Source organism: Saccopteryx bilineata, chromosome 2, assembly GCF_036850765.1.
Source record: "Saccopteryx bilineata isolate mSacBil1 chromosome 2, mSacBil1_pri_phased_curated, whole genome shotgun sequence".
Classification (NCBI taxonomy): Eukaryota; Metazoa; Chordata; class Mammalia; order Chiroptera; family Emballonuridae; genus Saccopteryx; species Saccopteryx bilineata.
In genome coordinates this window covers 297,872,650-297,894,509 of record NC_089491.1, presented here as the reverse complement: position 1 = coordinate 297,894,509, position 21,860 = coordinate 297,872,650, and the positions used below count along the sequence as shown (strand labels likewise).

The window sequence follows — 21,860 nt, the reverse complement described above, 5'->3', positions numbered from 1 at the left end:
AAACATCCCCCTCCCAGTGGGAAGGTGGTGCCTCACCCGCTCCCCCTCCACTCTGCTCAGATCCACACCTTTATGAATTCCTTTCCCTATCCAAAAATATAAGCCTAACCCATGAGAACCGTTGGGCAATGCACTCCTTATCTAAGTGAGTACTTTTGCTTTAATAGAACCTCCGTGCTTTACTGAATCTTTCTTGTTGTTCTTGAATTCCTTCTTGCACAGAGACAAGAACCTGGACACTCCCAATAGGTCGAGGCCTCCCCGTGAGCCTCTGACATCAAAGTTAGGTCACTCCTGCAGAGGTCCAGGTGAGAGCTTAGGGGACTTGGACTGGAACGCTGGTAATGGAGCCAGTGAAATGTGGTCACATTCAGAATATATTTTGAAGATAGAGCTGACATGATCTGCGGATGGACAGAATATGGGTGTGATTTAAAGAGAGCTATAAAGTAACATTTACTAAATGCTTACTGTGGGCCAGGTATTGCTAAGTACTTTAGAGTGGTTCATTCACTCCATACTTATTTATAAAGTATCTTATCGTGTGCCAGGAATCATTCTAGGCTCTGAGAATGTAGCAGGGGACAAAATAGACAAATACCTTTGTCCTTGTGTAACTTAACATCTAGTGGGAGCAGACAAATAATAAGCAAGATAAGTAACATTAGTAAAGAAGGAGAGGCAAAGTCAGGGAGTGTTATTACATGTATTAGCTAATTTAATTGTCACATAAATCCGAAGATGTAAGTGCTATTACTGTACCATTTTATAAATGAGGAAACTGAGACACATAGAAGATAATAACTTGCCCAAAGTGGCACAGCCAGGAAATGGCAGAGCTGGGATCTCAGATAAGGTAGTCAGACTCTAGAGCCTAGTTTAAATACTAACCACTTCCTATATTCTGTGGCTGCCCCCCGCAAATTTGGCTTGTGGTTTGATTCTCAGCATTTAGGAGGCCAAGGCAACATGGAAGTGTAAGAGGTCATGTGAGTCTCACCTTTCAAAGAAATGAAAACTCCTCAGCCTTTTCTAGGTGGAGAAATATTTCCTTGGACAAAATTTTTGCAAGAAATCATTGTATAGCCCCTTACATATTAAGTAACACAATAGGACCCCACGTGGACTTTCTCAGAGAAATTAGGAGTGTTCCTAAAATAATCCTTTCTCCCATCCTAGCCTGTAAACAAACCTGGGGGCATAAAATCAACCGTGTCCATGGAGAACATTTCCTTGGGGTGCTGGTTTCTCCCCATTCCAACTTCTCTGCCTTAGCAAAGACCATATGTTTCTCCATCTGCAGCTCACCGTGGAGTGTAGAAGTCTCCCATACTCCACAGCCTAGTTACTTCAAAACCCAACTCATTCACTCAACTTGGTGGTGAACACACAATACAATAGACAGATAATGTATGATAGATTGTATGCCTGACACTGATATCATTTTATTAACCAATGTCACCCTAATAAATTCAATTAAAAAATAATACGTTTTGTATGTTTGTAAGCAAAAAAGTATTTTTAGTCAATAAATGCCTCATTAGAATTAGACTATATAAAGTCACTATTTTGAATTGAGAGCAAAAACAAACAAACAAAAAAAACAGCTCAAATTTCACATTGCCTGTAACAGCTTCGCTCGCAGCCCACACTGCTCAGGTGCCCCTGTGCCCTGCATGGAGGCGGGGCAGTGGAAAGAGGGCAAACAGTTGAAATGCCACCTCCTTCCTCTCCCAGTGACTTAACTGCTCTACACTTTGGTCTCTCCTGTAAGATGCACACTGTTACCTTTGACTGGAGAGGATTACATGAAATTACATCTGCCAGCACACTTCCCCAGGACAGTGCCTGGCCCTAGTAAGGGGCCACAAATGCCAGCCCCTCCCTCCGTGTGCCTGTGCACTCTTGCTCCAGGGCTGCGGGATGCTGAGGCACTCCGCACGTTCTCCGAGAGCGGGCTCGGAGGACTGGCGAGACAGAGGGAAATCCAGGAGGCCAGTGCCTAGGCCGAGGGCTTGCCAATGCTTTCCTCTTTAACGTTCCTTAGAAATAAGACTTCTGTTAGCAATGTGGATTTATTTTGGATCCTCCTGCCTCAAAACAGAACACAAAGAAGTGTAGAATGCTCCCATGTCATGTCAAAACTGTGCCCACTGGTCCGAAACCAAGATTTAGTTTTTAAAGTTCACCTTTGAATCTTTGGTTTCCCCAGGGCTGGACTTTGCTGGCAGAGGCTGCTAGTGGATAAGGCCTTGGCCTGGTGGCCATGGTTATTCAGGGGCACTGTTCCCGGGGGCACTATTCCCGGAGCCACTGGAGAACATGTGTAAGGAGGACAGGGGACCTGGAGTGGAGAGATCGCAGATGGTCACAGCCATCAGGCACCTCTGGGTGGGTGGGGGGTCTGGAATTCTTGTCTCTGAGGGAGGGTGTCAGCTCTAGGCCCCCAAATGGGCCACCTTCCCTTCTACTTGGTTCTGAGGAGAGACTATCCCTGCTGGTCCTTGAGGCCTTGAGGGCCACAGGGAGATGTCACCACAGAGGCTCCTAGGGCCGCCCCAGATCGGGCAGGACAGCAGCATGGCCGAGAGAACAGGCCCACAAGGACAGGCAGGTCTGGATGTAATTTCTGGCTTTGACACTTAGCAGTCATGTGAACTTGAAATGATGCTTAGTTTTTCCTCAAGACTTCATTTTGGACCATGCACAGAACTCCCCTGAAGGCTCCCTGAGCTGCCTCAGGCCTGTGGGCTCTTACCCCTGACACTCTCATGACAGCAGAGCAGCGGGTCATCCTGAGGGAGCCTTTGAAGTACAGACGTTCAGAGCCCAGAGGGCCTGAGAGGTTGGCCTTAGTCTTAAAAGTCACCTAGTTTCTAGGTGTAACAGACTCAGAAGGATAGTGACATGTTCAAGGTCACCAGCCAATTACTGGTAAACCAAATGAGCCCAGGACTACAGCCCCCCACCTCACACACACCACCCGGGCTCCCCTGGGCATCACTGACCATTCCAGTCTGGAATGGAGGAGGGGGAGCTGTGGAGAGGCCTGGGACCGTGAGACTGGTGCTCTCCATAGCAGCTGCCGACCAGGACGAGTGCCACCCCAGGTCAGGCTGGGCTGTGCAGCCACGGGGTCCCATCTTCCATGGGATCAGAATCTGGGGCAAATCACAAAGCCCTCCAGGGATGTGAGAGGACAGCAAGGGGGGGGAAGGGTGATACTGGCAGTGCCATCTCCCCTGGGCAGCCGCCCAGCTCAGCCCCGCCTTGACGGCCAGAGGGGGGTTCTTTCCCACAACCAGCCTGCAGAGGCGATCCCGGCCCTGGGAAAGGAGCCCCGGGCTGAGAGATCCAAGTTCCCTTCTGCTCCGTCAGTTCCCAGGCACCCACAGAACTCACAGCCTTGCTGAAAGAGCACAGCAGAAACAACAGGCTCGGCTGGGGCAGGTGACCGGCAAAGCCAGGGACTAAGTCCTGCCCCAGACGCCCTGCCTGTCTGAGAAACCAGGCAAGTCTGTCTAGACTCACTCTTCTTCCCTCTAGTATATGTTTTAAATTAAAAAAGAAAAAGTAATTGTAGGAAAAGCACAAGCTTTGAAGTCAGACAAATCGGGTTCAAATCCTGACTTTGCCAGTCTTAACTCTGTGACCAAGGGCAGTTGATGAAATTAATTGGGTCTCTGTGTCCTTGTCCTTTTCAATAGGAATAGCAACAGGATTGTTGTGGAGCGTGAGTGAAGTATGAATAGCATGCCAGGCGCATGGAGAAGCGCAATAAATGTCTGTGCTCGATGTACGTTCAAGTCACGGTGGCTAGTGCTAGGCTGTTGGCGTTGGTACGTTGCCGTTGTTATTAGGTCAGATGGTCAATGAAACCAAAGTATTGTTTCTTTTAAGTTGGGATCAGTTAAACTTGGTTCAGTTTTTCCTTTCAAACTGTCAACTCTCAACCGACTATCTAATGGAGGAAGACTAGGAATGTGAATAGCTGATCCAAAGCCTGCTTTGAATGTGTCACAAGGCATTTTTGCAATAGTGTCATCTTTCTGTTGTCCTCATTGTAACAGTGAAAGAAATCAGTATTCCCCAAGTACTTGCAAACTGGCGATGAAAGGAGAAGTGCGTGTAGCTGAAAAGACTGAGACGCAGAGGAAACTGACCTAGGGTTACGTTTCTGCTTACAGGAAATATACAAAGGAGGTAATTCCTAAATGAATAATAGAAAGTGCCCTGGATCTTTTCTCATGCTTTCCACATTTTCTTCAGTTTATTAAAATACATCTAGAATGATCTAACTCTGACAAAACAGGGATTTGTGGCCATTTTCATTGTCCAGGTGGGAAAACTGATGCCTAGGGAGGGGCCTAACTGATGCTCTGCTCAAGGCAGCTCAAGATTGAGGCACAAGCCCCCGCTCAGGATTTCCCAGACTTGCCTGATAAAGAGGATCACCTGCGCACTTGTTAAAAATGCAGACTTCTGGTCTCTCCCTCCCCTCCTCCTCAGATTCTCATTCTAGAGACCTGGGGCAGTAGCCGGGGGTCTGCTTGGAATGACCACATCACAGCATTCTTATCAGGACCAGGACTAGAGCGAGGCCACCGTCTTGAGCACAAAACTGAAGGGGATGCTAAAAAGTCAGAAATCAAGGTAAATCATCGTTTACTGCAATATTTTTAAAAAATAAAAATTCATGCCAAAGTATACCATGATGAGCAAAATATCAAAGGTCTGAATAAACAGAACATCAGGTGCAGGGCTAGGCCATCTCGTGCCATCCTAGCCTGAGGCCAGAAGAAAATCAGTGATACTCATGCCCTCACCCTGGGAGGCTCTCATTCTTATCATTACATAAACCTGGGAAATGCTGCCCTGGACTTCCAGTTCCCCTTTTCTCCAGGAGACACTTCCTGTCTTTTCCATTTCTTAAATAGTGACTCTATATTGCAAGTCTTTGAGCAAGGCTCATCTGGAAGCCATTTAAATCTCGGGAGGTAGGACCTGGAAACACAAAACTACCCAGGAGAATTCGAAGGTCTGTCCTAGTACAGACCTGGGTCTCCCAGGGAAAGGTGGCTTACATGAGTTTGTCACCCTTCTTACCTTTTCTGTGTCAATGCCTCTGGACATGGACCAGGTGGACACGATATAATCCATGACCCGCTCACTCAATCCCTTTGGCACTTGGTAGAGCTTTAGGAAGTCCCGAACGCTGTTGAGCATCTCATGGTACCTGTTAGTGTTGGCGTACATCTGTTGGAAAATGGTCGTCACATTCCCAAAGATGGTGGCATAAAGTAGTGCTAGAGACAGAAGGAGGAGAAGACATATCACATGAGTGGTCCCTGAACCAGGGCCAAGAATACCCCCCACCTTGCCTAGAACAGGCCAATGGCCAGAGCAGCCCTCCCCACAACGGACTGTCCTGACATTCCAGTCAAACCTCACCCTAGGAGCCTCTGGGAATGGACCCCAAAAAAGAGTCCTAACATCAGATGAGTAGGACATAACCAGGGTGGATAGAGTTGACATGACTGGGGCCAGAGCTAGCATACAGAGAACAATTGGGGGTCAGTGCACTTGGACTGCTGCACTTGTACAGCCACATAACTTTGAGCCATGCCTGAGACCACCAGTCAAATGGGTCCCCATGTGCTCTATACTGGCCCAAATCCAAACCTGTCAGCGAGCAATCTTTTTCACTCCCTGCCATGTGCCAGGGACAGGAGGGTGAATGAGACACTCAGCCCTGGCCCTTACACAGCAACCATGTTGCAGAAGGCCAGACCTGGAATATGTAATCACAAATAAATAAACAAGTCTGCCAAGAATGATGAAGGCTGGTCTATCTCTGCTTTGCACTTATTGTTCAGGAGCATATTCATACAACAATCCACTTCACTGTCACATGACTCCTGGGGGAGGGTGTGGCTTTGATATGACAAGAATAAAATCAGGTCCCCTCTGAGCTGTAGCAAAGACATACATTCTCTGTGCTTCCGCCGCTCCCCTACTTTAGTGTCGCGGATGAGGACCATTATGTCATCACACACACCACCTTCTACCTCTAACTCCCATTGGCCCTTGAATGCGGAACTCAAGTGCCAACACATCCAGGGAACCTCCCCTCAAAGAAAACCATGCCTCTCAGGAATGTCTGTAGAGCTGGTGTTACATATGCTTCCTTCTTGATCAAATATGAGTTGCTCGAAGACTGGACACATCTTTTCCTTGTCACTGTATCCCGGGAGCTAACATTATGAAATTTGTTAATTTCACACACATTTTGGCTCTGGCTTTTTTTTTAAAAAAACAAATTATTAATATACAATAAACTGCACATGTCTAAAGAATACAACTTGAAAAGCTTTGACATATCTATACACCCATAAAACCACCACCACAATCAATATAGTGAACATCTCCATCACTCCCGAAAAGTTTTGCCCTGTCCCTTTATAATCCCTCCACTTCCCTCTTCTCCCTACTCTCCACCCTCCCATTCCCAAGCAACCGCGGATGTTTTCTGTCACCATAGATTAGCGTGCATTTTCAATAATTTTATATAAATGGAATAATAGAGTATGTACTTTTAAAAAACATCTATATTAAGATATAATTCATATACCGTAAATACATCCGTTAACATATACAATTCAATGGCTTTTAGTATATTTACAGAGTCATAAAACTATCACACTAAGTTTAGAATATTTTCATCTTCCCAAAGAAATCCCGTCCCCATTATCACTCATTCCCCACCCCCCAGGCCCCGCCATTCCCTAGGCAACCACTTTTTGTCTCCATAGATTTGTCTATTCTGGAAATTTCTTGTAAATTAAATCATACAATATGTGGCCTCTGTGGCTAGCTTCTTTCTTTTAACACAATGTTTTTAAGGTATTTTCTTTTATTATTGAATAATTAGACATACTATTTTTTATTTATGCATTCACCAGTCCATTGGCATTTGGGTCATTTTCATTTTTTGGCTATTATGAATAATGCTGTTACAAACTCTCGTACAAGTTTTTGTAGCCAGTTTCCCTATTGTTCATATAAGTTTTTGTATGAACATGTTTTTATTTCTCTTGGGCATATACCTAGGAATGGAGCTACTGGGTCATGTCATATCTCTCTGTTTAACATTTTGAGGAACTGCCAAACTGTTTTCTAAGGTAACTGCAACATTTAACATTCTCACTGATGGGGTATAATTGTTTTCAGTGTCTCCAACATCCAAACAACACTTGTTATTATCTGTTTTATTATTACTATCATCATCTTAATGAGTGTGATCTGTTATCTCACTGTAGTTTTGATTTGCTTTTCCCTGATGGCTAATGATGTTAATTAAGCATCTTTCATGTGCTTATTGGCCAGTCATATATCTTTTTTGGAGAAATGTTCACTCAAATCTTTTGCCTATTTTTCAGTTAGGTTGTTTGTCTTTCTATTGTTGAGTTATGTGTTCCTTATATATTCTGGACATAACCCTTTATCAGGTATATGACTTACTTACAAATACTTCCTCACATAATGTGGGTTGTCTTTTTATTTTCTTGATGGTATCATTTGCAGCATAAAAGTTTTTAATTTTAAGGTAGTCCAATTTATCTCTATTTTTTTTGTACTTGTTTTGACTGGTTTCCTTTATTCAGCACAATTATTTTGAGATTCATCTATGTTGTTGCATGTATCAACAATAGCTTATTCTTCTTAAGAAAGAAAAATTTTATGCTAAAATAGTTATAAATTCACAAGAAGCTGTAATACAGTACAGAGAGATTCTGTACCCCCTCACCCAGTTTCTTCATTGGCTACATCTTACAGAACAAGGGTACAATACCAAGCCAGAAGATTTACATCGCTATAAAGTATGTGTATAATTCTATGTCATTTTACCACATGTGTAAATTCATGCAACCAGCACCACATTCAAAATACAGAACCGTTCTATAGTCACAGAGCTCTCCCTATGCTACTCAACCCCCCCCAAGAAACCACTAGTCTCTTCTTTTTTAGAATTGTCATTTCAAGAATGTTATAAAAATGGAACCATACAGTACATGATCTTTAGAAATTGTTTTTTTTTTTTTCACTTAGCAAAACATCCTTGAGCTCCATCTTCCTTGTTGCATATATCCATAGTTCAATCCTTTTAACTGATGAATACTGTCTCATGGTATGGATGGATACCCCACATCATTTCTTTCAAAAAATCTTACTCAGCTTAGCTGAAAGAATAAGGGAGGGAGGGGGAAGAGAGAAAGGCATGCATCTACAGGAAAGGGGAGGAAATCTTCCCGTTAGCCTGCCCAACAGTGCTGGCTCCAGTTCCCTGAATAACTGCAGACACTAATCCACCTGAAAAAATTGTAAACGGGGATCAGAAAGTGCCGCCAGCTCTGGGAAGTGCTGTCACTCTGAACAAAAGGAGGCAGATGAAAAGCAGTAGTCAAGCCTGCATAATGCAGACACCAGCTCTGCTAAGCTCATAAATAACCTCAGACACAACAGGCTCGAAGCTCCCACCTCCTGCATCCCAGTGATGGCGCCCAGTGGGCTCAGCACCAGCCTCCCAGGGCCTGGTGGCTGCCTTGTTTCCAGGCAGTCTGACCCTAACTCAATAAGCCCGGGTGGCGGTCCCGCCTCAGCTCTGCTCCCTGCTCCACAATCAACCAGAGGTCATGCGTGAAAAGTAGAGGTGCTTTTCTCAGGATGGCTGCCAGAAAGTTAATTCAATCTTGAGCATAAAAAAAAAAAATAGTTACACTAAATCAATACAGAAAGAATAGCTCTCTTGTTAATGATCTGAGAAACAGGGCCAGGTCTGACACATGGGTGTTCTGGTCACAGCTAGGGCCATGATGCCACATCTTTCATTTATGGCTCCAGGCTGCTCTGTCCCAACTTGGTTCTGAGGCATTCTGGAAGGTTAAGGGTCTTCAGGACAGTATTACTCAATTATTATCATGATTATAAAATTTTACTATTATTAAAAATGGATAATTCTGCTCTCTATATGCTTTCTATAATTTTATACAAAGTGGGGCTGTGTTTTCCATGTGCACATTTTATCTGTTAATATCTTTTTTTTTTTAAGTTAGAGAGAGAGGGAGAAAGAGACACACAGATAGGGATGGACAGACAGGAAGGGAGAGAGATGAGAAGCATCAACTCATAGTTGTGGCTCCTTCGTTGTTCACTGATTGCTTTCTCATACGTGCCTTGACTGGGGGGTTCCAGCTGAGCTAGTGACCTTTTGCTCAAATCAGCAAACTTGGTGTTCCAGCTAGCTACCTTTGGGCTCAAATCTATGATCCCACACTCAAGCCAGCAAACCTTCTCTATCCACTGTGCTACTACTGCCTGGACAGGCTGTTGATATCTTAGATATAAAGCATGATGCCCTTAAATACAACCTAACTGGGAGAGAAGACCTGAGGTCCAGCTATCACCTGACTAGATCCCCGAATGAGACGCGAGAGGAAGGAAGGGTGCCTGTAGAAATGCCACTGTCATGACTGAACCTCACAGTGCTGGGGACACCTTGGATGGCTCTAAATGTGGATTAGTTGGTCCTCCCATTTTGGGAAAGAAGTGAAGAGACCCCTTCCAACACCAAGACAAAATGCTGATTTGGATCAGAGGAGGTTTATTTTTGTATTTGAGTGATTTAGAATAAGTGTTGTCTCATATCAAGAGTTCTGGGTTTCATCCAAAGAACAATAAGATAATATTGTCTGGCCCTTACTTAGAAATTTGCTGCATGGAATTTTGGGGGAAGAATGGCAAAGGTTTGTCTTCCTTTTTAAAATTTGGTATTTATCTTTTATATACATAACACACACACACAGTTTAAAGAGTCAAATGGCTAAGACATTTAAAAACTCCTTATTCCCCTAGGCTGTCTTTCTTTTCACCCAGTGTTCTAATCTGCACAAGCACCCACTTCCATTGCATTAGCTGGTTGTTTTGCTATTGATTTTCATATTTTAATACCTGATATTTCAGTGTTAGGTCATTATCCACTGACCTCTGAGAACTTAGCTCTTTTCCAGCTCACCCCCAATCTCACACTTGTCCCCCACACCTTCTCCCATAGCCCCACCCTCCCAATATAATTCTACCATCACATTGGTTAGGTAATTATCTATGTTTACATTATTATAAATAGATGCTAGTCACAGCTAAGCCATGTACTATACTGTGGTTACTTTTTCTTTTCTGTAATGTTTTCTTTTCATTGTAGCTAATAATGGTCTTTGTCTTTTCCTGCTTAGTGTATTTACTGCCAATTTTACTCCAAACTCTCCCCCAGATAACTGTCTCTTCTTGATATGTTAAAACACATTAGTTAGCTTATCAATTTCATTTCCACAAAGAAATCTTTCTTGGAGGCTGTGTTCACTTAGTTTCAGGTCAGACTTTGGTTCCTGCATCCCATGTCTTCCTCCCTCTGGGTTGACCCCTTTTGGTTGGTAGAAGACATCCTCTCACAGCTTGCAGAAGAAGGCTTTATGGGAGCACATTTTTTGAGACTTACTATTTACTCTTACAGTCAATAGCTTGGCTGGGTGTAAAAGTCTAGATTAGAAATCATTTTTCTCAGGATTTTGAAAGCTTCTTTCCATTATGTTTTCTTGCTATTGAGAAGTCACAAACATTCAGATCCTTCGTCCTTCAAATGAGCTTGTTTTTTGTTTTTGTTTTTTTCCATTCTAGAATCTCTTTTTCCACAACGATCTAAAAATTTGTACTAATGGGCTTTTTGCCATGGTTCATTTTTTATCCATTATACCAGGCTTTCAATAAACCCTTTCAATTTATGTCCTTCAAAGAAATTTTTTCTCTCTTTGTCTCTTTCTCTCTCTCTTTCCTCCCCTCTCTCTTTCTCTCTCACTCTCACCAGCAGATCAAAGTGGGGTGAGGAAGGATAAGCATAATAAAAACACTTTATTTCTTGTTAGTTTTCTTCTATCACTTGCTTCAAAAGGCAAGGGAGAAGAGAATTTGAGAGACTGTTCTATCCTTCGAGCCTAGAACAGAGGGAAACCCTAGTCAGAGTAACATAAGGGTAATGCAGAAGGCAGTAAGCAGCTTAGCCCCTAGGAGCTTTGCGGAGCAGAAAAGAGACTCAAGGCGTGTGGTTAACAGGTCACAGGTCCCAAGCCCCTGGCTATTCTGCACTTAAATACTTAACCTGCTCTCTAGCTCCCCATCCTGCTGAGCTTCCCAGCCTCCAGAGCCATCAGCCACACTCCTCTCCCTCCTCTCTCATCGCTTTGCCTTTGGGGCCTCTTCTCCAGGTTCCAGAAGCTGGACCTACTACTAAAGGGAAGTGATAAAGGGAATAGCCCCTCCCTGTGTTAACGGGCATTTCTGGCTTTTGCAGAGCTGTTAGAACTTTACCAGCACACTTTTAATAATCAGTGGGCTAGGCCCTGGCCAGGTGGTTCAGTGGATAAAGTGTCGACTTGGCACACCGGAACTTGCAGGTTCGACGCCTGGGCAGGGTACAGTCAAGAAGCAATCCATGAATGTACAACTAAATGGAAAAACTAAGTGAAACAAAGAGTTGATGAATCTCTCACTCTCTCTACCTTCTCCTTCCCTGTCTCTTTCAAATCAATGAAAAAAAATTAAAAATAATAATCAGTGGGTTAAACAGACTTGTGGCTCCTCTGGCAAGCCGGCCATTATTCATAAAATTATTTCCGTTGGAAAATGCACCCCAACTTCGAATAAACAACCTTGCAGAGCATAATTGATCCCTAAACTCAAGAGGGCTAAAATAAATAAATCACTACCCCTGCAAGTTTATCAAAACTTAGAAGCTTAGAGATAAAGAAAGGACTAAAACAAATCTTTTTCCTTTTTAGAACAATGAAAAGATGATTTCGTCTCAGTTGGGCCTATCCAAACTGAATTTATTATGCGAAAGTACAGATATATATTAAAATATAATTTAAAAAAACTTTACCATTAAACCTATGTTTGTTCTTACATTCTTAATTTCCAACAAAAAGTCATGAGGCCTTTGTTAGGCCGTCATCTGCTCCATTTGGCAATGATGGGGACATGCTGGTCATCATAGAGAATGGGTTAACATGGATATAGCCACATTGACTCTCTGACATCTTTTTATGCCAAATTTCAGAAAAAGAAAACACTAAAAAAGTGTGGGGCATGTGAATACACAGGAGAATAACTATTGATAAAAAGAGACAGATCAGGGAAAACAATAATTGAAAAGAGAATTCTTAAAAATAGAGGTAGGTTTTCAAAGTCATACTGGCAATGGGTTTTCTTGGCTCTTCTTTTTCCCCCAGTTATATTAAGATATACACATGTAACATGGTATTAGCTTAAGTATATATAACACACTGATTTGACATACATATATATTGAGAAACAATTACTACTATAAGTTTAGTTAACATCCATCACCTCATATAGTTTTTGGACTCTTTGATGTTTTCTTCTTCTTTATTTTCTTTTTGTTTCCTATATCTGTTATTCAGGTGTCAGACTCATAAATTAATCTAACTTTATTTTTTTCTCCTGTTTTCTATAATTTTCTGAGAGATTTCTTCAACTTTTTTTTTTTTTTGTATTTTTCTGAAGCTGGAAATGGGGAGAGACAGTCAGACAGACTCCCGCATGTGCCAGACCGGGATCCACCTGGCACGTTCACCAGGGGCTACGCTCTGCCCACCAGGGGGCGATGCTCTGCCCCTCCGGGGCGTCACTCTGCTGCAACCAGAGCCACTCTAGCACCTGGGGCAGAGGCCAAGGAGCCATCCCCAGCGCCCGGGCCATCCTTGCTCCAATGGAGCCTTGGCTGCGGGAGGGGAAAAGAGAGACAGAGAGGAAGGAGGGGGTGGGGGTGGAGAAGCAAATGGGCGCTTCTCCTATGTGCCCTGGCCGGGAATTGAACCCGGGTCCCCCGCACGCCAGGCCAACGCTCTACTGATGAGCCAACCCGCCAGGGCTGATTTCTTCAACTTTTATCTTATTTTTTCTTCTTTCTCTTTTTTTTTTATTACGTATGAGGCGGAAAGGCAGAGAGCAGACTACTGCTAGGGCCCTGACTGGGATTCAGCCGGCAAGCCTTCTATGCGGCAATGTTCTGCCCATCTGGGGCTTGCTCCACTGCTGGTCAACTGAGCTATTTTAGTGCCTGAGGCAAGGCCATGGAGCCATCCTCAGAGCCTGGGGCCAACTTATTGGAGCCATTCAAGCTATGGCTGCAGGAGGGGAAAAAGAAAAATAGAGAGAGAGATAGAGAGAAAGAGAGAGAAAGAAGAAGAAGGGGGGGGGGGAGAAGCAGATGGTTGCCTCTCAAACCCAGGACTTCCACACACTGGACTGACACTCTACCACTGAGCCAACTGGCTAGGGCTCAACTTTTATCTTCTATACCTTTTAATTTTTATTTGCCATCATACTTATAATTTTCATGAATTTTTTTTGTCTTCTGAATGTTCCCTTCCAATAGCATTCTGCTGTTTCATCAATGTAGTATCTTCTCTTATTTTCTGAGGACATCAACAATAGATATATTTTTAAGTTTTCTTCTCCCTGCTTTGTCTTTGTTTCCTCATTTATCTATGTTTGCCTGACTTTCCTCTGAGAAAAATATGGTAATCCTTAAATGCCTGCATATGGTTAATAGTGGGGCCCTACCAAACTGCTTAAAAGCTTTGTATCAACATGAGGGGCTGTCTAGTGTGAGAATTCAATGTAGGGTGACGTGGCTGGAGTTTGTGCTGAAGAATACCTGATGCCATCAACTTTAGGATCGTCCTGTAGGACTTTTCAGAATTTATATTTCTAACATCTTCCCAGGTGATACTTTTACTGCTGGGAACTTTGAGAAGCAAGTACTACAACTTTGTATTTTCTACTGTAATTCATGTTTAGTTCAGACTACGTTGTCAAAGTCTGTGAAAATAAACATTGGTTTTGATTTGTTCTTCATGGCTGGTTGGATTATTCACCATCTTGTTTTTCAGAGTAGGTTTAGACAGATCAAAAGGAAAGAGTGGCTAATTTCTGAATATAGACCATAAATTGTTATCTCTCCCTTTTTTTCTTTGTCTCCCTCCCATTCTTCTCCCTTCCCTCTCCTTCAAATCTACCCACAGCCTGGCTACTTCGCCATTCTGAGATCTCATAGGGACCAACAGGAAAAACGGAAGCAGTACAAGCCCTGTCCACTCCCTGCTTTTAAATCAGGTAGTGTCTGAAATAAAATATCTGTTAAAATTATGCCTGACTGCTACTTATTTTAATGAGGTTTAATCTCTTCAATATTTTTAAGAAATAAAAACAACCTCTTTTATATAAATTTCTCTTAAAATAAAATCACCAGTCTTATGATCTTTAATTTCCCATTAGCCATCTGATTAGGACAAACTTCTCATTACGTCAGGTAGCTGCTCTGGTCTGTTTGCGGGGAAAGTCATTAACACACACAGAATTGGCAGTGAGAGCTCAAAGCAATCCAAACACACCCTCTCACTTCTCAGACATGAGTGAGATACAGCAAGAAGGGTCTAAACTCACAGAGGACCTCAGAAGTTGAGTCGCTTGTTTTCTGTGTTAAGAGCATACCAGCAGGTAAATCCTGATAGGTAAACCCAGTGACTTCTGCACCCACATGTTATATCTTGATAAGGAAAGAAAAATTAAGTCTTCAGAGTTATTCTCTCCTGGGTTCAAATTCCAGCTCAGCCACTTAGAGCTGTGTGGCCAGAAGCAAATTTCTTCTTTTTCCTTCTGTTTCTGTCAGTTTGACAAAAGGAAAATCACCTGCTCACTTTCTTGGGGTATTGGGGGAATTAAATGAGATACCCTGTAAACGTACCCAGACTACTGAGCTGGAACATAGAGACCCTTAATCTTATCTTCTTTTTCAATTAATTGTCCTGGAGTCAACTGTGAAGAACACACACATCAGAGAACATTCATTAAGACTGTAACCTGGGCCTGACCAGGCGGTGGCGCAGTGGATAGTGTCAGACTGGGATGCAGAGGACCCAGGTTTGAGACCCCGAGGTTGCCAGCTTGAGCACGGGCTCATATGGTTTGAGCAAAGCTCACCAGTTTGGACCTAAGGTCGCTGGCTCGAGCAAGGGGTTACTCGGTCTGCTGAAGGCCCATGGTCAAGGCACATATGAGAAAGCAATCAATGAACAACTAAGGTGTTGCAACGAAAAACTGATGATTGATGCTTCTCATCTCTCTCTGTTCCTGTCTGTCTGTTCCTATCTATCCCTCTCTCTGACTCAATCTGTCTCTGGGAAAGAAAAAAAAAAGACTGTAACCTGGAACACTAGCCTGAATGGTGACTATAAACTTTTTATTGCATAAATGGACTCATAATTTATCATTATAAGAAAGTATTGGAACCCAGAGAGAGATGTTTTAAACCAAGCTCATTATGCACAGAGGCCTTCAAAGAAGTCTCTAAATTCCATAAATGCTAATAGCTTTGACACATCAGCTAAAATACTGGGTACTTAGAGATTTTGAATGAGGCTATTCATGGCTTAGGAAGGCCTGAAGAAGTATAAGCGTGGGGGGCGTGGCTGTGGGAGGGCACGGGACCTGGGAACTAGACTTAGTTCTTATTCCGTCAACCCAGACTGCATGACACCAACACGCCTAAGGTTACTGTAGCATTCTTGGTCTTTGCTGCTGTTGTTACTTTTGCTTATTCTGATTGATAATGGTGGAGTGAGTGTGAGGATCATGTTTCTATTGGCAGGGTAACTGGCAACTAACTTTTAAAATCCCATTTCCCAGTGACTTGAAAGCCACAGCCATGAAACTTGTCTGGGAAAGAATGGGTAGTAACAATGGGAGGAAAAGGAAGTAACCAACTACTCACTGCCCTGCCAGGGACAATGAGAAAAGTGTGCTTTGGAGACAAAAAGCTTCAATAGGGGATCCTGGCTCCACTACCAACAACAGGATAATCATTCACCCTCTCTAATTTTATCATGTATGAGTTAATAATTGCCTTATAGTTTATTTTTTAATAAGTGGGATTATATATATGTTTATATAAAATGCTTATCACACCTGGTACATAATAAAAGCTCAATAAATAGTAACAATAATTAATAGCAGGATGGTGAAGAACTATCTCCGGGTTCCACAGGCTCTTTATTCAACAGTCACTACTCAAGTGAGTCATATGCTATGCTGGGAGGCAACATGGTATAATGAAAGGAACTTGGGCTCTGAAGAGAAGGAACCCTGGATTTGAATTATTGGTCCTGATACTAATTCAAGTCCTAAGAGCTTCAGTTTCCTTATTATGAAAGGCAGAGGATAATCTCCACCTCTCGGCGCTTCTGTGAAGAGTCAATGAATTTACATGACAAATGCAGCCACAAGGTTGACATGGGATAGATCTGAAATAAATCTTATTTTTCTTTTTTGAACCACCCGGTATTAACTCTTCTCCATCAATCACCCCTGGATTCTAGTCCCCTCTGCCTTGACTTTGAGTGGAGACATCCTACTCTGATATGTAGGCTGGTGCTTTTCCTTAAATAGAAGGCTTTCTGGAGTGCAGAAACTCTGGTGGGGTCACTGCAGGGGCAGCTTCCTCTGCATTCAGTGGGTGCTCAGCAGATGCTTGAGTTAACAGCTGAGGAGACTGTCCCAATGAGGTGCGTTTGCTCAGGTCCAGTTGTACAAGTTAGGGGTTGTGGACCCAAAGGAACATGGGTGGGCTGTTTCCACACACCGCCACCCATTCTCCAGCTCCAGCTGCGTGTCCTACGGTTCAACTCAATTCTGACAGCATCAGATTCCACACGTCAAGGGCTCAGTCCCGCAGACCGCCGTCCACTTCAGATGCCAATCATAAGTCCAAGTTGTTCCCTGCGCTTCTGAATGACTGACCAGAGGTTTCCACAACCCCTTCCTTAGGTTAGAGTGGCTCACAGAACTCAGGAAATCAGTTTACTCACTAGATTACTGGTTCAGTACAAAGGATGTTAAAGGATACAAATTAACAGCCAGATGAAGAGAGACACAGGGCCAGGCTCCTGCACTTGGAAGTGTTCTGGGTCTCTGACCTGGAAGATCTCCAAACCCTGTCATTTGGGGGTTTTACAGAGGCTTCAATACATAGGCCTGAAGGATTAAATCATTGGCCATTGATTGAGCTCAATCTCCAGCACAGGGAGAGGACCCTGAGAGTTCTAATTTCCGATCACATGGCTGGTTCCCCTGGCAACCAGCCCCCATCTTTAGGTGCAAGTCCAGAGGTCATCTTCTTAATATAAGATGCCTGTATCACTCTTATCACAGGAGATTCCAAGGGGTTTAGGAGCTCTGTGCCAGAAACAGGCGACAATCCAGTACAGTACGTGTTTCTTATTATAAATTGTAATAGCACACAAGGACTTCCCGAAGTTAGGTCTCAGACCAGTAGCATCACATCACCTGGGTATTTGTTAGAAATGCAAATTCTTTCAGGCCCATCCTGGACCTACCGGACCAGCATCTCTGAGAGTGAGGCTCAGGAATTTGTATCTTTTCAAATTCTTCAGGTAATTTTGAGGCACCCTGCCTTCCAGATCCTCAGTCTTTTCCTAATAAATTTTATTGCCCCACCGCGAGGGAGGCAGATAGTTGGGGGCACAGGCAGATATTGGGCCACACTGAGGAAGCAAGAAGAGGCTAGGAAGGCAGCTCTGCTCACCCCACTAGACAGGACAGTGGCGATGAAGCCCAGAGACAATGAGGAAGCAATCCCACCGGTTAGCGACACAGTAGTCCCTCCTTATTCGTGATTTTCCTCTCTGAGATCTCCAGACTCCATGGTAAAAAAATCCAGAAATAAACAATTCATAAGTTTTAAATTATGCTCCGTTCTGAGTAGTGTGGTGGAATTTCAAGCTGTCTGGTTCCATCCCGCCCAGGACGTGAACCATCCCTTTGTTCAGCATATCTGCTCTGCACACACCCACCTTAGTACCTGTCTCAGGCTGACTAGCATGGGATTGTATTGTTTGTGTTGTGTCCAAGTAGCCCTTATTTTACTTAATTATGGTCCCAAAATACAAGAGTAGCGATACTGGCAATTCAGATATGCCAATAAGAAGCTGGGAAGTGCTCCTTTTAAGTGAAAAGGTATGTGTATATAGAGAAAAATATGGTCTACAGTGTATAGGGTTAGGTAGGTACTATTCAGTTTCAGGCATCCACTGGAGATGTTAGAACTTATTCCCCTTAAATAAGGGGGGACAGCCTGACCAGGCAGTGGTGCCGCGGATAGAGCATCAGACTGGGATGCAGAGGACCCAGGTTCGAACTCTCAAGGTCGCCAGCTTGAGCGCAGGCTCATCTGGTTTGAGCAAAAGCTCACCAGCTTGGACCCAAGGTCGCTGGCTCAAGCAAGGGATTACTCGGTCTGCTGAAGGCCCATGGTCAAGGCACATATGAGAAAGCAATCAATGAACAACTAAGGTGTCGCAACGAAAAACTAATGATTGATGCTTCTCATCTCTCTCCGTTCCTGTCTGTCTCTATCTATCCCTTTCTCTGACTCTCTCTCTGTCCCTGTAAAAATAAATAAATAAATAAATAAATAAATAAATAAATAAATAAGGGGGGACAACTGGCTATACCTTGGTACACAGGGTGCTTTGATGGAAATGACTACAACTCAGCTCCGAATTTCCTGTCAACACTATGCCCTCATTCTTCCTCAAAATGGACAGCCATTGTCCTGGTCACAGAAAGTGCCCTCAAATCAAAGACTACAAAAACACTTGTACTTTCCTCATTATATAACAAGGAAAGCCTGGAAACTCTCATTTAATATCCTGCTAAGAATAGCACAAATTCCTATACCACCCTATAATTCTGCTGTATTGGTGAATGTCACTTAACAAGCAACATTTTTACAGGGGAGACCGAAGGTTATTTTCAGATACTTCTCATCTGTCGAATGAAACATCAGCTCCCACTCCGTGCTAACCCGTTACCGGTGCAGTCTGTGCGCCCTCGTTTCAACCAGCGCTTTAAGCTCCATGGATAAAAGCACAGCAATTTCCACAGGCAATTACTTCTGCAGACGAATCCAGAAGGTCCAACACAGGTTGGAAAGGTCTCCAAATAATTTGCTACTTTCACTTATTTTGTGCTTGCTCAGTTTTTGATTGCAAAGAGACAGCCACTTAGTTACAGTAAAACCCGGCTAAAGGTAGAGCAGCTTGCGGGGTTGCAAACCCGGGTCTTCCTTTACTTCATAATGAGAGCCCTACGTTACCGATTTCTACAGTACGAATCATTAAAGAGAACCTAATTAATAAAGCTACTTAAAATAACACACAGTTTTAAAGCCATTTAAACTAGTGTATTAACCTTAACTGGGTTCATTTTCCAATAGTAGTTATGTATACTAAAGTTACAAGCTCGTGCAAAGCTCAAACTTCAATTTTCTTCTACATCTCAAAACAAAAGAGAGAGAGAGAGAGAAAGAAAAAGAAAAACTTCCGAGGGCACTTCTGTCACCATGGTGAACAAAACTGGAACATTGCAATGAGAGCATAGAGTGCCTATGAAAGATTTACCTCTTCCGATAATAATAACAGAAAGAAATTAAAATCCTTTTCTCCATTATTGACGGCTCTAATTGCAGCACCTGACCTCAGCATCTGTTGATTTTCTTCACAGAACAACCATCAGTCTCGCAGTTGCTCAAAAGAGAACTGGAGTGTTTTAGTTGCTAAGTGACACTGCAGGTCATAGTGTCTTTCTCCACATTACCTCTGAAGCGATAATTGACCAGAATGATAGATCCCCAGCTTTTTTCTACACAGGATGCCAAGAAATAGAGTCGTGAATTGTCACACTAGACAGATCTTTCCCTCTTTCATGAGTCAGTAGTCCTATTACTGACTTTGCTGTCTAATAGCTAGAAGGCAAGTGGCTTTGCCCCTTTTGGCTCAGAAGGCCCCAATATTTGTGTAATGAATTAATATATTAATAACAACAGTAATAATAACAATGGGTACTTACATACCTTTCATGTTGTGCAAGTCAGTGTTATAACCACTTTGCCTACATGATTCATCTTAATGTACATACTATTATCTTCATTGTACTGATAAAGAATCTGAGTCAAGTGACTTGCCCAAAGTCACAGAGTAGGTAAGTGATGGAGGATTCATACCCAACAAGCTGGCTGAGGAACCCACTGCACCACTGCACCAGCGACTCTCTAAGCACACGTCTACCGTGTGCCAGATACTGTTCCAATGCTTCATATCGATGGGCTCAATTAAATCTCTTAACAGCTCTACGAGGTATGGACTATAATTACCCTTATTTGAAGATGAACCACAGAGAGGGTAAGCAACTTGGCCAAGGTCACACAGCTAATAAGTATAGGACTGGATTCAAACCCAGGCAGTCCAAATACAAAGTCCATGCCCTTTATACTAGGGTTTCTCAGTGGCAGCACCTTTTTTTTTTTTTTACATAAACAGAGAGAGAGTCAGAGAGGGATAGATAGGGACAGACAGACAGGAACGGAGAGAGATGAGAAGCATCAATCATTAGTTTTTCATTGATTGCTTTCTCATATGTGCCTTGACCATGGGACTACAGCAGTCCGAGTAACCCCTTGCTCGAGCCAGTGACCTTGGGTCCAAGCTGGTGAGCTTTGCTCAAACCAGATGAGCCCACGCTCAAGCTGGTGACCTCGGAGTCTCAAACCTTGGTCTTCCACATCCCAGTTCAACACTCTATCCACTGCGCCACCGCCTGGTCAGGCAGCATCACTTATTTTGAGCAGTTAATTCTTTGCTAGGGGAAGCTACCATTTTTTCATGTTAAGATTTTATTTACAAGACACATGTAGCCCCATGTTCATTGCAGCACTGTTCACAGTGGCCAAGACATGGAAACAACCAAAAAGCCCTTCAATAGAAGACTGGATAAAGAAGATGTGGCACATATACACTATGGAATACTACTCAGCCATAAGAAATGATGACATCAGATCATTTACAGCAAAATGGTGGGATCTTGATAACATTATAAGGAGTGAAATAAGCAAATCAGAAAAAAACAAGAACTACATGATTCCATACATTGGTGGAACATAAAAACAAGACTAAGAGACATGGACAAGAGTGTGGTGGTTACCAGGGGTGGGAGGAGGGAGGACGCAGGAGGGAGGGAGGGAGAGAGTTAGGGGGAGGGGGAGGGGCACAGAGAAAACTAGACAGAGGGTGACGGAGGACAATCTGACTCTGGGTGAGGGGTATGCAACATAATTTAATGACAAGATAACCTAGACATGTTTTCTTTGAATATATGTACCCTGATTTATTAATGTCATCCCATTAACATTAATAAAAATTTATTTAAAAAAAAAGATTTTATTTACAAAGCTTTGTTGTACAGAAAGTAAAAATACTGTTATAATCTCACTGTAACTAGTAGCCACAGACCGTTGGCTCAATAGTCATGGCTATCCACACTACAGCAAGAGTCTTACACGAAACCTAACAGCACCTACAATTTTGTGAGGGTGAAGCCCTGAAGCTTGGTGGTACATTTCCAAGGGGAAAGTGGAATGGCCCAGGAGCCCTCTTTGGCTCTTTGGGTGGGTGGCTGGTGCCCTGGGCTTTGTTTCACAGCTCCCTTTACAAAAACAAACAAACAACAAACAAATAAACAAACACCCAGCTACCAAATCCATATAAGCTGTTTAACCAATACTAAACAGTTCTTCTTTTTCTTTCTTTTTTTTTCAGGTTTTTTGGGGTCTTAATCATCTTCTTCATCATCTGGTTCTCTTCCTCTTTTCACCT

At 43.1% G+C, this 21,860-nt stretch overlaps 1 protein-coding gene across 3 annotated transcripts in view; it reads right to left on the bottom strand.

The window, feature by feature from the left end:
- KCNH1 (potassium voltage-gated channel subfamily H member 1) overlaps window positions 1–21,860 on the bottom strand; it is a 348,411-nt gene that overhangs the window by 84,475 nt on the left and 242,076 nt on the right. For all 3 annotated transcript variants that reach the window (XM_066255144.1, XM_066255141.1, XM_066255143.1), the window contains exon 8: window positions 5,107–5,306. In XM_066255144.1, coding sequence (XP_066111241.1) covers window positions 5,107–5,306 — 200 coding nt within the window. The remainder of the gene's footprint in view (window positions 1–5,106; window positions 5,307–21,860) is intronic.